Source organism: Octopus sinensis, linkage group LG20 (genome assembly GCF_006345805.1).
Source record: "Octopus sinensis linkage group LG20, ASM634580v1, whole genome shotgun sequence".
Classification (NCBI taxonomy): domain Eukaryota; kingdom Metazoa; phylum Mollusca; class Cephalopoda; order Octopoda; family Octopodidae; genus Octopus; species Octopus sinensis.
In genome coordinates this window covers 7244505-7261748 of record NC_043016.1, presented here as the reverse complement: position 1 = coordinate 7261748, position 17244 = coordinate 7244505, and the positions used below count along the sequence as shown (strand labels likewise).

At 35.3% G+C, this 17244-nt stretch overlaps 1 protein-coding gene across 1 annotated transcript in view; it reads right to left on the bottom strand.

Annotated features, from left to right (window-relative positions):
- Positions 1-12616: 12616 nt before the first annotated feature.
- The window catches only part of LOC115222665 (putative polypeptide N-acetylgalactosaminyltransferase 10), a 40313-nt gene continuing 35685 nt past the window's right edge, over positions 12617-17244 (bottom strand). The window contains exon 7 of the mRNA XM_029792984.2: positions 12617-12877. Coding sequence (XP_029648844.2) covers positions 12713-12877 — 165 coding nt within the window. The 3' untranslated portion in view covers positions 12617-12712. The remainder of the gene's footprint in view (positions 12878-17244) is intronic.

The window sequence follows — 17244 nt, the reverse complement described above, 5'->3', positions numbered from 1 at the left end:
ATATATACATATATATATATATATAGATATATATATATATATATATATATATAATATATATACATATATATATATATATAAATATATATACATATATATATATATAAATATATATACATATATATACATATAAATATATATACATATATATACATATAAATATATATACATATATATATATATAAATATATATATATATAATATATATACATATATATATATATATATATCTATATATATATACATATATATATAAACAATTGCAGCGTGGAAGGTGTTTATAAGCCATTTAAGAAACACACAAAAGCCGTTCGATTCACTTCAACATTTAAGTTTAATTTGTCAAAATATTTTCGTCGCTAAAATCCACGACCTGTTCACTGACAAAAATCTGTGCTGCATATATATATATTATATATATATATATATATATATATGTATAATATATACATACATATATATATATATATATAGGGAGAGTTTATGAAAGAAACAACAAAAGATGAAGACAGGTGGTGTATAAAACAAACAGATGTATTAGTATAATGCTCAGGAATAGAAAAAGTCTTTTATGTTTTGAGCCTACCCTCTTCTACAGAAAGGAACACAGAAAAAACAAGGAGATAAAAAAATGTGTGTAGTGGCTAACAATCTATCATGGTGACTGACTTGTCACACACGAGAGCAAAGAAGTAGGGGAGATAACAAAGTATAGATGTATATATGTATGTACGTGTGTATGTGTGTGTGTGTGTAAGAAGTTTTCACCTACTAACATAATAAAATAGGTGTATGTATTGAGTGTTCAGTTTGGTTTACCACTAAAACTCTAGGTTGAACTGCAACTGGAAAATGTAGCATTGAAAATGCCTATCGAAGGGGGCTAGAAGTGGTTTCTCCTTGATTGGATGAATCACTGACTGATTCTTGGACCAGTCAGTGTGTCGTGGCCATGACTAACGGAATTCATTTTACTCAAGTGAAAATAATTCCCAGTAACAGCACTTGGAACGGAAAACCCAACATTTGTAAGAGGAGTGGCAGGGTAGTTGGAGTGAGCTTACCTCCAACGTCTGATATTCCTATTAAGCTGTGCAAACGGAAGTATTTGCAGCAATTTAGAGTCATTTAAATTCTGAACTTCACCAGAGATAATTGAGCGAGGGACATCTTGAGATGAAATAGACTTTAATATTCGAAACTATTATCCTTGCATTCACCTCTGCAGCAGTTGAAGCGTGATTATGGATCCCAATCTTCTTAAGCTGTTTATAATTTTCATCTGTATGAAGTCTCACCTTGCACACACGATTGTCACACCTGCTGTATATTCTCAATCCATCTGCATTCTGCTTATTTTTTGTGTTTCTATAATTTTCTTGATCGACCACTTTCATTTTTCCTTTCTCTGAAGTTATGATCTTGCAGGGTGAATGTATTGAATAAATTCGATTTGCTTGAAAATCTTTCTTCGTAAACTGGTCAGAACAGATCCTTAAGAGAGAGAGAGAGAGAGAGTATCTGAAACTGTCTAAAGACAATTTTGATTCTAAAGTGATTGTTTTAAACTTTCCCTCGGAAATCACATTTAAGAGTATTTGGGGAAGAATTGGCCAGTGACGAATTGACCTGCAGATGAATTGATCAATGATGAATTGACCCAGGACAAATTAACCAACAATGAAATAACCAGGGAAGTATTGTCCTAGCACTGTAGTTAAAACAAGACATTCATATTTAGCACTTGAGAAAAGTCTTGCATGTTTTTACTGTTCCACTCACAGCTTGCACTAGTAATGTTCAAATCAGCTGGTCAGTTTCTCTTTCCAAAATCCCTGTTTATTTAGATCTCCGTTAAGCATTTACTAACAAAACCTAATGCTCCAATTATTATTGGTATGAATATGAATTCTGAAACTGAAAAAAGTCCATCATATATATATATATATATATATATATATATATATATGTATATATGTATATATATTTTTATATCTATATCTTTATATCTATATGTGTGTATCTTCATGTATGCAATAGTCCACCACCGCTGCTTGACAACCTGTAGCTTAGCGGTTTAGAAAAAGAGACTGATAGAATAAGTGCCAAGTTTTAATAAAAATCCTGGGGTCGATTTATGACAGTTGGAAAAAGAGAAATCTTCTCATACATTGTAAAATGAAGTGTCATCAAGAACAGAAGCACACTTCTTGGTTCAAAAACTGAACCCCCATCGTTCTAATCATAAGCCATGCACGCTAACCTTAATGTTATACCCCCATGACCAACACTGCTGATTTTCCCAACAAAATTGGGATAAGTGCAGTCCATCTGAGAAATGAGCCTCATGAGATAGGGTGGCTGTTACAACGAATGTTACTAGCCTTTCTCTGCAGCAATGCCTTTGCAATTACGTCTGTGAAGCATTGCTGAACAAACCCTTTTGGGCCCAGGGGAACAACCTGTTATTCTATCCCCCAACCTCCACATCTTTTTTGTTACTTAATTCCCTACACACACTGTTCCTTTTTTCTTTGTTTCCTTGTCCAAGTAATTAGAGCTGGGGCATGTAAAGTGTGTGTGTGTGTGTGTGTGTGTATAGATAGAGAGAGAGAGAGAGAGAGAGAGGGAGAGAGAGAGAGAGAGGGGGAGAGAGAGACAGACAGACAGACCGACCGATAGATAGATAAATATATTGTATCTTTTCTTTTACTTTTTATTTCTTTCAGTCATTAGATTGCAGACAAGCTGGGGAACTGTCATAAAGGTTTTTAGTTGAACAAACCGACCCCAGGACTTATTTCCATTTTTTTAAACCTAGTACTTATTCTATTGGTCACGCTTTGTCAAAACTCTAAGGAGACGTAAACACACCAACACCGGTTGTCAAGCAATGGTAGTAGGACACACACACACACAAATATATGACGTGCTTCTTTCAGTTTCCAGCCACCAAATCCACTCACAAGGCTTTGGTCAGCCCGAAGCTATAGTAGAAAACACATGCCCGAACTGCCAAACAGTGGGACTGAACCAGGAATCATATGGCTGGAATGCAAGCTTCTTGCCACCCACGCCGATAATTTAATCTTCTATACTTGAAAAATATTTTTCTTTCTTTTCCTCCTGTAAAAAATATGTCCCTAAATGGAAATTCGTCGTAATCAAGAAAGATAATTCATTTTATCTGGAGATTATCTCCACTTAATCCATCGAGTCAGAAACGCCTAAAAATTAAATTTCATCAAACTTCAAAACAAATTTTTTAAGTTAAGCAACAGTTGTAATAGGTGAATACTGATTGTAGTGACGATAAGTTGTTGATGATCAGATTCTGAGATGCAGGTTCGATTCCACGGTATCATTCAATTTTTTGTTGCATCTGGGGAGAGTCATTTTCTTTTTGTGCCTTATAATATAACACACTCACCGGTAAAATTTCCACTTATTCCTTATTTTTATTTTCCTAAAATTTTTGTTGCGTCTTGCAACCTTTTCAAGAGTCTTGACTCTTGAAAAGACCATTGAAAAGGTTGCAAGACGCAACGAAAATTATTTTAGGACAATAAATATAAGAAAAAAAGTGGAAATTTTACCGGTCAGTGTGTTAAATTATAAGACACAAAACGAAAATTACTCTCTCCAGACACAACAGAATATGCTTCAACACACGAACTCATATAAAGCATCTGGCAAACCAAATCCAAAAACGAAATTCAATTTTTTTTACATATCATCTACAAAACAGTTTCTGCTAAAGTTAGCATTCAAAGGGAAATAACCTTTTATTCGCCGCGATTGTTAAAATTTACGAAGACAGATTGGGTGAGATGAGGGAAGAGGTAACAAGTGGATGATTTTTGCAGAAATCCAAGAGATTTAGTTGATGCCTTATTGAGATAGATGTAACTTCAAGAGCTGCATTCATACAGAAATCACCTACCCTGATGTAATCTCCAAGGATACAGGCATCCAGCAACAGGACCTCCGTAATGCTATGATGGACTGTGAACTCTGGCGTAGCATGGTAAATTCCATTGTCTCGAGCACGGTCGAACAACGATGATGATGACAGAAATCTGTTTTATGAGGAACAACAAGGATTGTTCAAAAGGTCCTTGAGACCTAAAGAAACTAGGTGATTTGGAATCAATGGTCAGAGAGATCCCAAATGTAACACATTTCTGCATACCTATTTCTTTACTACCCACAACGGGCTAAACACAGAGAGGACAAACAAGGACGGACAAACGGATTAAGTCGATTATATCAACGAAATACCGCTAAGCATTTCTCCCATCGTGCTAACGATTCTGCCAGCTCGCTGCCTTTCATATCATATGTGATACCAGTAATAACTGGCACATTTGGAAATATCAGTACTCAACTACCAACATGGCTCAAAAAGATTGGTACAAATATAAAGGTAGAACATCTACAAAACTGACCATTGCTTGGAACTGCTAGAATTCTCCACTGGGTTCTTGAAGCATGATCAGTAAACAAGTCCCACCTTAGTCTGCCGCTGCTGGTAGTGGATTTTGTTTTATTTTTCTTTGTTTTTTTTACAATGTATCCTTCCTATCAAACCCATCAAAATAAACTGAGTTTTCATCAAATAATAATAATAATAATTAATCAGTCATAAATTAAAGAAATAACAGGAAAAAGAAATTAAAAAACATTACAAAAAGTTTAAAAAGTTATATCAATTTTTATTTCAATTTCATTCTTACTTAATTTTTTTTTTGTTTGTTTTGTTTTTGCTACCAAAAATGTGTTTTTGCTATGATGACACAAAAACAAATTTCAGTAGGATTCGGGCTCTAGAGAATGTTCCATGTGATTTTATATATATATATGCATATATATGTGTATATATATATATGCATATATATGTATATATATATATATAAATGCATATATATACATGCACATATATATATAAATACATATATATGCATACAGATGCATATGCATTTCTACATACATGCACATATATATGCATTTACCATATGGTTTATTGAAATCTCACATGGACAATGATTTTGTATTGTTTATCTTTTTTTTTTGTTTTTTACAATGTAACCTATTTCATTATTATTTTTTATTACAATCCCAATTATTAAAGAGATCAAGAACAACAAGGGTAAAGAAACAAAATAATAAAAATAATAATAATAATGATAATAATAATAATAATAATAATAATTGTCCACAAAAATGTAAAAAAAAAAAAAATTAGTCACCAGAAGAATGAAATTTAATAATAATAATTATTATTATAATGAAAATAAAATTCTTTATTGTAATTAGATAATAAAATTAAAGATGACTTGGAAGAAAAACAATGGAAAATTTGAAGATAATATCATTCAAGAATTTGTTATTTCTCCCAAGAAGAAATTAAAGAAGAAGGAAAAATACAAGAGGAAAAATATGAAAAATGTGAGCGGAAAATGAATTTCAGCAGGAAAAAATGAATTTTACACACACACACATGTATGTATGTATATATGTATGTATATGCAATAAAACAGAATCCAAGGAGACTGGCATTGGTTTGCATCGGCAAGGCTTGTATTGTTTAGTAAAATAGAGAAAAGAATTACACTGAACATGGCACGGGGAGTGGAAATCCTAGGTTTCGGACACAGTTTCTTCTTCAAGAAAAAGTTGACAGGAGAAAAATTTAATGAAACACTGGATTTTCCACCCCACCAAGGTCACTGTACATTTTTTGTTTATTTTACTACACACACACACACACATATATATATACATATGTATGTATGTATGTATGTACCTTTCAGTTATAGGTTTATTTAATGAATAGAAAAACAATTAACAATTATATCATCAATAAAATGTAATGATAATAATAATAATAATGGTTCCAATTCAGGCCCAAGCCCAAAATTTTGAGGAAGGAGTAGGTCAGTACCATTGATTCAAGCACTTGACAGTACTTTATTGTATCCCCCCCCCCCCCCCCAGGGACAATAAGTAAAGATTACCTCAGTAGAATTTGAATCTAGAATGAAAAGAGATGTTTGTTCAATGCTCGAACAATATTAATCCAAAGCCCTTTTATAAGAATGGCAATAATAATAATAATAATAATAATAATAATAATAATAATAATAATTCATAACAAAGGCATGAGCCCTGAAGTAGGTTAGTTGATTAAATTGATACCAGTAACTCTGGAAGGATAAAGGTCAAAGATGACCTTGGCTGGATTTTGAATTTGGAATCTTCAGAGCAGGAAAAAATACCAGAAAGCATTTAATCCGATACTCTAACAATATACTCTAATAATAATAATAATAATAATTATAATAATCATCATGATTTCTTTTATTAGTCACAAGGGTATAGATGAGAAGGGCATCACAAGAGCAGTAAACAATTTGTAGGTATTTACATAAAGGATGGGATAATAATAATAATAATAATAGTTTCATATTTTGGAACAATGCCACTGGGTGAGAGGGTAAATCAATTACACTGACCCCAGAATTCAAATGGTATTTATTTCATCAACACCAAAAGGATGAAATGCAATGTCAACCTAGGAGTAATTTAAATGGTCGAAATGTCACTAAGCCTTTTCTCAAGTGGGCCAACAATTCTACCATCTCAATGCCATAATAATAATAATAATAATAATAATAATAATAATCACGAGCAGAAGTAGTGGGGGAGCATCATGGCCATGTATCGAGAAGGATTCTTTGGGGTTTGAATAATTCACCTCTGGAAACATGGGTGTTTCATTCAATATCCTTAAACAACCCTTATTCAGGGACCTTTTGAGCGGGATGGGCTACTCAACCTGAAGAAAATTCTAACTGGGCCCCTACCTGCAAGGTCATGCGCTGTTTGTCTTGATATGAGATCACCATGTCACGCACATATGGTTGTGATGCATGCGTCTGGTGTACCCTTATCAGACAGGTAGTCATGATGGGTACATTGGGCTTCGTATATTTTACCTCAGTGTCACTTTGATGGCATGCATTACTCTCTCACTCAATAATGATAATAATAATAACAGCAATAATAAACTGGTGTGTATAATTTAATGTCCTATCAATATATACTCTAAGTTTCTTTGCTCTAGGTATTGCAAAGATACTCAGCAAAAGAAATGGAACCAAATTGAGATAAGAAAAATTAATAATAATCCTTCATGTTATAGGCACAAGGAACAAAATCTTGGGGAAGGGTTGATTGATGCTGTCAATGAATGCTAGTGCTTGACTAGTACTTATATTAACCCCAAGAGGATAGAAAATCAGAATTTGAACTCAGAATGTGTAGACCCGGAACAAATCCTGCAAGACATTCTTTCCCATACTTTAATGATTTCACCAAACCACTGCCCCGAACAACATCAGCAACAACAATAATAGCAATAATAATAATCATTTTCTATTATAGGCACAAAGCCTGGATTTTTGTGGGGAGGGGGACAATCGAACATATAGACCCCTACTTGACTGCAACTTAATTTATCGACCCTGAAAAGATGAAAGGCAAAGTTGGCCTTGGTGGAGTTTGAACTCAGAACACAAAGACAGACGAAATACCATTTAACAACTGGTGTTGGTGTGTTTACACCCTTGTAACTTAGCAGTTCAGCAAAAGACGATTAGAATAAATAACATTCTAAAATTCTTGTAGGCAGTGCTCCAGCATGACCACAGTTAAATGACAGAAACATGTAAATGTTTTCTATTGTTAATGGTTTTCTCTCATAAAAGTGGATCAGGAATGATATGTGACTAAACAACAACTAGGACACATTAGATAATGTGGTCTTAGATACACTACACCTGTATAAAAGACAGGAGGATCACAGCTGGATCGTTTATGATCATAAGTTTGTTAAACCAAGACTGATTGGGGTAAAGCAGTATCAACTATTAACAGTCAACATGAGGAAAGATGTTACAGAAAGTCGTTTTCTTTAGAAAGTGAAATAAAGCCACAAGCAACAGATGTGTGTGATCTATAGATATATTTGCATTCATTGAACTTCTTTTCTTCAACACCCACCTCTTTGATATAGTTTTCATTGATCACACATCTGAACATGTGAGCAATACGTTTACATTCACCCTCTTTAATGACTTAGTCAAAGAACAAAATGCAACCTCTATGCTCCCACCCACCTCCTTTTTTTCTTTTTTCTTTTGTGAGATTCTAAGACTGGTGGAAGGGTAAAAGAGAGGTAGTTTATTCTGAACCGCTGATGATCTGGCCAAAATATTTGCAAGAGAACAGAATGGATTAATGGTAAATTGCACACAAATTGTAGTCGACTGCATATATTTCTTTACTACCCACAAGGGGCTAAACACAGAGGGGACAAACAAGGACAGACGAACGGATTGAGGCGATTACATCGACCCCAGTGCATAACTGGTACTTAATTTATCGACCCCGAAAGGATCAAAGGCGAAGTCGACCTCGGCGGAATTTGAACTCAGAACGTAGCGGCAGACGAAATACGGCTACGCATTTCGCCCAGCATGCTAACGTTTCTGCCAGCTCACCGCCTTTGCAGTTGACTGCATAATTGCATGCAAAGTTGTTTATAAATAAATACGACGAGTTCTTTAGAGAGTGTAACATGCCATAATGCAGAATAGCTTTTTAACAGTAAAGAATAATAAAAAATTAACTAAAACAGTGAAACTCTGTATGAGTTTTTCTAACATTTTCTAAAATAAGAATTAAAAAAAAAAGAATTGGATTCAATAATTTTGAGTGAATTGGCATTCTTCAGACAAACTGAAAGATTGCTGCTATTAGGAGGGAACTGACCTTGAGGTGGAATGTGTAGATGAATTAACAGCTTAAAAAGTTTTGAATAATATTAATATTTAATAAATAATGTTTTTAGTATTTCTGAAATGAATTTTAGCACCCACCAAATTCGATGACTGGCATCCGTTGCTAGGGGAGCGCTAAGAGTACCACACGGGTGAGATTGTTGCCAGAGCAACAAGCTGGCCTTCGTGCCGATTTCACGTTAAGCACACCATTCAAGTGTGATCGTTACCGCATCGCCTTACTAGCACTTGTGCTGGTGGCACATGAAATATTCGAGCGAGGTCGTCGCCAATTCCTGCTTGACTGGCTCCTGTGCAGGTGGCATGTAAAAAGCACCATTTGGGCGTGCCCATTGCCAGTACCACCAAACTGGCCCTCATGCCAGTGGCACGTAAAAGCACCCACTACACTCTCGGAGTGGTTGGTGTTTGGAAGGGCATCCAGCTGCAGAAACTCTGCCAGATCAGATTGGAGTCTGGTTCGCCAAACCTCAGTCAAGTCGTCCAACCCATGCTAGCATGGAAAGCGGACGTTAAACGATGATGATGATCATCATCATTTTGTTGCTTCGAGATTTCAATTACATGGTTGCTTATTTTTAGAGTAGGTAGGAGAAGCCAGATCTAGCCAGTTTTAACAGAAAACCCGTAGAATATTTGGGTTGGATATGGATGATTTAGATGTTACAAAGTTAAGCCATTTGATAATCAATAGAGAGCCTTTTGGAGAAGACTTCAAAGAACTTGCATAAAATTTCTCTCTCCATTCCAATACTTCACTCTATAAGACATGGCAACAAACACTCAACTCAGCGTTGGTATAGTCCTCAGATTTGTAAATAAATATTTCAGTTGAGAGTTTAATACAAGACTCCAAGCATTATAAGTGTTAACAAACCAACCAAAATTTTGCTCACAAAGTTACTTAGTTTAAATTCTCTTGCAGTTATAGTTTGAGGAAGAGAGCATATTTAGCTGTGTAAGGATAACTTTATCTATGGATTAATGTAATCAACTTTCTCCATCCTGGTCCTGTACCAAAATTAGAAAGAAATCTGTTATTATTAAGGTGGTAAACTAGCAGGTTCGTTAGCATGCCTGGCAAAATACTTAGTAGCATTTTGTCCATCTTTAGGCTCTGGGTTTGAATTTGGCCAAGATCAACTTTGCTATTCATCCTTCCAAGACTAATATAATAAGTAACAGTTGAGCACAGGGTTTGATGTAATTGACTTTCCCCTGCCTTCACTGCATTGAGAGGATTCTTCAAGCCAAGCCGACTGGCAAGTTACCTAGGGGTAGACAAAGAACAAGACGGATGGATATGCTTGGGGATCCAGCCAGAAAGACTAACGATGGCTGTTTCTGACAAGAAGCTATGGGGAGAGTTCCTGAGGATTCTACCTCCATGACCCTCCCAGGAGTAGTGGGCAGAGAAAATGAATGGATGGATGGATTATTATTTTCATTATTATTATTATTATTATTATTATTATTATTATTATTATTACTGTGGTGATACATTGGACAAAATGTTTTGGAGTTTATAGTTATGGACATTTACATTCTGAAAGGAGTGATAAAATAAAGTGCAATTGACACTGATATCATTCACTCATCTTATTCTCTCAGAAATTGCTGGCCTGGCATCAAAATTAGAAGCATGTTCAAATGACCGGCTGAGGTCAACATAGTTTTTCATCTGTCCGGGTTGAGTTAGGGGGCAGGAATCAATCAAATAAAGTATCAGATAAGTACAAGAACCAATGTGATCTACCAACGCTTCACACACACAAAAAAAGAAAGCAAATTGTACAATTTCACAACATCATTTTTGTTTTAGAAAGAAAGAAATGCAAGATATTCCAGTTGAATTTTCAGAATTTCTGCATTTCGGTGTATTTTTTTATTTTCCATTATTCTTGTCTAATTTTGAACCTGAAAAACACAGACGAACCATTGAAATAAACAAGGTCAATCCATGTTTTATTGAACATTGCATCATGCTTTTTCTCTTTCTATTATTACCTTTGAACAGTTACATTAATTTTAATGTAGTTATCATTATTATTGTTATTATTATTATAAGTTATTACTATTATTATTATTATTATTATTATTATTATTATCATCATTATTACTATTATTATTATTATTATTATTATTATTATTATCATCATCATTATTATTATCATTATTATTATTATCATCATCATTACTATTATTATTATTATTATCATCATTATTACTATTATTATTATTATTATTATTATTATCATCACTATTACTATTATTATTATTATCATTATTATCATTATTATTATTATTATCATTATTATTATTATTATTATTATTACTACTACTACTACTGTTACTACTAAGGTGGCAAGCTGGTAGAATCGTTAGCACATCAGATGAAATGCTTAGCAGTATCTCACCTGTCTTATGCCTGGCATGCTAACAATTCTGCCAGCTCGCCACTTAAATAATAATATTAATAATAGTAGTAGCAGTAATAGTAATAATAATAATAATAATAATAATAATAATAATAATTTATTTCTTTACTACCCACAAGGAGGGAACAAACAAGGACAGACAAACGGATTAAGTTGATTATATCGACCCCAGTGCGTAACTGGTACTTATTTAATCGACCCTGAAAGGATGAAAGGCAAAGTGGACCTCGGCGGAATTTGAACTCAGAACGTAACAGCAGACGAAATACGGCTAACATTCCTGCCAGCTCGCCGCCTAGCAATAACAATAATATACTAATAAAAGTATTAAGTATTATCATTATCAATAATAATAATAATATTGATATTATTACATAAAGGCAAAAAACATAGCAAGAATAATGATTATAAACAAAATTATTATTATTATTATTATTATCATCAAATTCAATAAAATAAGAGTAGCAGTCAAGTACTGGAGCCAATAGTATCAATGAATATATATGCTCCCCTAAAATTTGTTGACCTTGTGCTTAAATTAATAATAGTAATGATAATGATTTCTTTATTATTATTATTATCATTATTATTATAATATTATTATATTATTATTAATAAAGGACAATGATGATGATAATAAATGTTATATTCAATCATTTTCTTCTTTTAAAACAGCTACGTACCATTCTGCTCCATCCAAACCCCATTTCAAACCAATATGTTTTCGACAGGAACTTTAACATAAACATTAAAAGAGAAATATTATAAAAAAAAAAAGGAAGAAAACAATAACAATAAAATATAAATTAAAAAAAAACTGAGTTGAAGATCATTGAGGGAATTGAGAAGAAATGAATTTATACCTTTAACCAGAAATCTCAAAAACCACAGTCGTTGCAAATTAACCTCATCTTCTCCACTCCACCCATGACCACCCACAGTGAACCCTATTACTGTGCAATATATTTATTGAAATTCCAAACATAACAAAAACAATACAGACACACACGCACACACAAATTACAAGCATTCATTCACCTGCCCAATCACCAACCACCCCACCCACCCATCCCCAGTTTACACACACATGCACATATGCACATATGTGCATATATGCAATATATTGCACAGTAAGATTTTTTCATGTCTGGAATCTGAACACAACACAACATCAGCTGTAATTTGAAATTATCAAAATTCAAATTAAATTTCGTTTGTTTTGGATTTTTTAAAACTGATTTATGTTATTTTCTTTTTTTGTTGTTGTTATCATTGCCATTGTTGTTATTGTTTTATTACAACCATTATATTTTCTTCTTGGTTTGTTTTTTTCTTTATATGAGTTTTTTTTTCAGTTTTTAGTATTGTTGTTGTACTTGTTATAGATTTATATTCTATTTTATTCTTTATTTAGGCTGCTTTCCATTCAATCTGGAGTGCTGTTGCATTTGTATGTTCAAAATGCCATTGTTGTGTTTTCAAGTTCTTATTACATGGGTTCATAAAGACTTCTTGGCTTCCAGTATCGCAGTCCAGGCACTGTTGGCTTATGGGATGATACAGCTGTCGTGTTTCCTGTAAGAAAATAAATCAGATATAACAATCATAATAATAATAATAATAATAATAATAATCCTTTCTACTGGAGGCATGAGGGCCTCAAATTTGGGGAAAGGGATTAAGTCAATCACATTGGCTCTAGTGCATAACTGGTACTTGTTTAATTGACCCTGAAGGGATGAAAGGCAAAGTCAAGCTCAGCAGAATCTGAACCCAGAACGTGAAGACACAAAATACCTATTTCTTTACTACTCACAAGGGGCTAAACACAGAGAGGACAACCAGATTAAGTTGATTATATCGACCCCAGTGCGTAACTGGTACTTATTTAATCGACCCCAAAAGGATGAAAGGCAAAGTCGACCTCGGCGGAATTTGAACTCGGAACGTAGCGGCAGACGAAATACTGCTAAACATTTCGCCGTTGTGCTAACAATTCTGCCAGCTCGCCGACAGACAAAATACTACTTAGCATTTTACCTGGCATGCTAACGATTCTGCTAGCTTACCACCTTAATCATAATAATAATGATGGTTTCAAATTTTGGCACAAGAACAGCAAGTTCGGGGAAGGGGGAAAATCGATTATTCTGACTCTGGTGTTGTTTGACCAGTACTTATTTTATTGATCCTGAGAAGATGAAAGGCAAAGTCAACCATGGCAGAATTTGAACACAGATGAAACGCTACTAAGCAGCAACCCACCACAGTTCTATAGTTATTTTGTGTCGTCTTTGCAGTAGTATTTGGCTAATGAGCAGACCCACCCTGAAGTGTGGTGTGACACTTGGCTGTGTGAGAGAGCTTCACTTATGCATCCTGTCTCATGAATGCAGTTGTGACAATACTTTTTACTTAGCATTACACTCTTAGAGAGGACTGTGGTGTTAACATGTCACAACAACCAGGGTCTTTACTGAGGCGCCATCTCTATGGACTACCAGTGAAGATTAAAGAGCCCTTCCTGCCTTTGTGATAGATTTACACCCATGAAGATGATCTCTGATGGTTTAGTTCTCAGAGTATTCTATCTTATTCTCTGGGTGGAGAAGATAAGGAAGAGGTAGAATTACCTCAGAACACAGAAGCAACTTCATCTTGGACAAAGATTTAATCAGTAATATCAACGTATCGACCAGACTGTTAGATGTTATGCATCACTGGTCAGATTGTTCTTGATGCACACACACACACACACACACACACATATGTGAGCATATGTGAATGCATGTTTGTGCACATGTGTGTCTTAGTCAGCAGGTGTGTCTCCCTACACTGTTAACTTGTTTGTTTTTGTTTTTACTTGTTTCAGTCATTTGACTGCGGCCATGCTGGAGCACCACCTTTAGTCGAGCAAATCGACCCCGGAACTTATTCTTTATAAGCCCAGTACTTATTCTATCGGTCTCTTTTGCCGAACCGCTAAGTGACGGGGACGTGAACACACCAGCATCGGTTGTCAAGCAATGTTGGGGGGGACAAACACAGACACACACACAGATATATATATATATATATATATATACATATATACGACTGGCTTCTTTCAGTTTCCGTCTACCAAATCCACTCACAAGGTATTGGTCGGCCCGGGGCTATAGCAGAAGACATTTGCCCAAGATGCCACGCAGTGGGACTGAACCCAGAACCATGTGGTTGGTTAGCAAGCTACTTACCACACAGCCACTCCTGCTTATGATTTACAAATTAGCAGAGCAGTAAAAGACTGATAAAATTTATATCATGCACAAAAGAATAGATATTATGGGTTTAATTTCATCAACTAAAAAGATCCTGTGGGGTAAGTACCCCAGCATGATCACAGTCAGATATATCAAAAATTAAAAGAACAAATAACAAAAATATCTGTCAAGAGCTTGAAGATAACGAATACAATAAATTGCTAAACTGAGCTCAAAGCATTCATTAATTTTGGTTAAAATTATATCTTATAATTATAATTATATCTTGTTTCATAACTTATTTAAGTTTTACACTTTCAAATATTAAGCTTTTTTGTTTCCTCCTCCTCCTTTTTTATTGTTTTAATTTTGCTCTAAATTTTGTCAGGCAACAGCAAGAATTAGTATATTTGTATTTTTGTGTGTGCATATATATATATATATATATATATATATATATATATATATATATATATATACATATATAAATCTTTCTTTAATCTTTTACCTGTTTCAGTCTTGGACTGTGACCTTGATGGTGGACCAACTTGAAGAGTTTACTCAAACAAGTAAACTCCAGTTGCCAAGCAATGGTAGGGAAACAAAAACACACACACACAAACACACACCAACACACAACACAAACACACACAAACACACACGCACACACACAAACACACACACACAAACACACACACAACACACACACAAACACACACACACCCACCACAAACACACACACAAACACACACAAACACACACCAAACCACACACAAACACACACACACAACCACACACAAACACACACCAAACACACACAAACACACATACACACACAAATACACACACACAAACACACACACAAACACACACACAAACACACACACAAACACACACACAAACACACACACAAACACACACACAAACACACACACAACACACACACACACACACAAAGACACACACACAAACACACACACACAAACACACACACAAACACACAAAACAACAGACACAAACACACACACAACCACACACAACACAAAACACACCACACAACACCAAACACACACACCACAAAACACACACACAACACAACACACAACACAAACACACACACAAAACACACACAACACAAACACACACACACAAACACACACACAAACACACACACAACCACAACACAAACACACACACAAACACACACACAAAACACACACAAACACACACACAAACACACACACAACCACACACACAAACAACCACCAAACAGACACACAAACACACACACAAACACACACACAAACACACACCTCACACACAAACACACACACAAACACACACACAAACAGACACACAAACACACACAAACAACACCACAAACACACCACTCACACACAAACACACACACACAAACACACACAAACCACACACACACACTCACACACAAACACACACACAAACAGACACACAAACACACACACAACACACAACACACACACACACACACACACCAAACACCACACACAAACACACACACAAACACACACACAAACACCACACACAAAACACACACACACCACACAAACCACAACACAACACACAACACACCACACACCAACACACACACAACACACACACAACACTCACACACCAACACACACAACCACAAACACACACACAACACACACACAAACACACACACAAACACAACAAACACACACACAAACAGACACACAAACACACACAAACACACACAAACCACCACAAACACACACACACACACACACAAACAACACACCACACACACACACACCACAAAGACACACACACAAACACCACCAACACACACACAAACACACACACAAACACACACACAAACACACACACAAACACACACACAAACACACACACAAACACACACACAAACACACACACACAAACACACACACAAACACACACACAAACACACACACACACACACACAACACACACACAAACACACACACAAACACACACACAAACACACCACACACAACACACACACAACACACCACAACACACACAAACACACACACCAAACACACCACAAAACACACAACACAAACACACACACCAACACCCAACCACCAACACACAAACCACACACAAAACACACACACAAACAGACACACAAACACACACACAAACACACACACCAACACATACACAAACAGACACACAAACACACACACAAACACACACACAAAACACACACACTCACACACAAACACACACACAAACACACACAAACAACACACAAACACACAACAAACCCACACCAAACACACACACCTCACACACAACAAACACCACACACAAACACACACACAAACACACACTCACACACAAACACACACACAAACAGACACACAAACCACACACAAACACACACACACACACACACACACACAAACACACACACAAACACACACACAAACACACACAACAAACACACACACACACACAAACACCACACAAACACACACACACACACCACAAACCACACACACAAACACACACCTCACACACAAACACACACACAAACACACACAAAACACACACACAACATACACACAAACACACAAACACACACACAAACAGACACACAAACACACACACAACACCACACACCACCCCAACACACACCACACAAACACA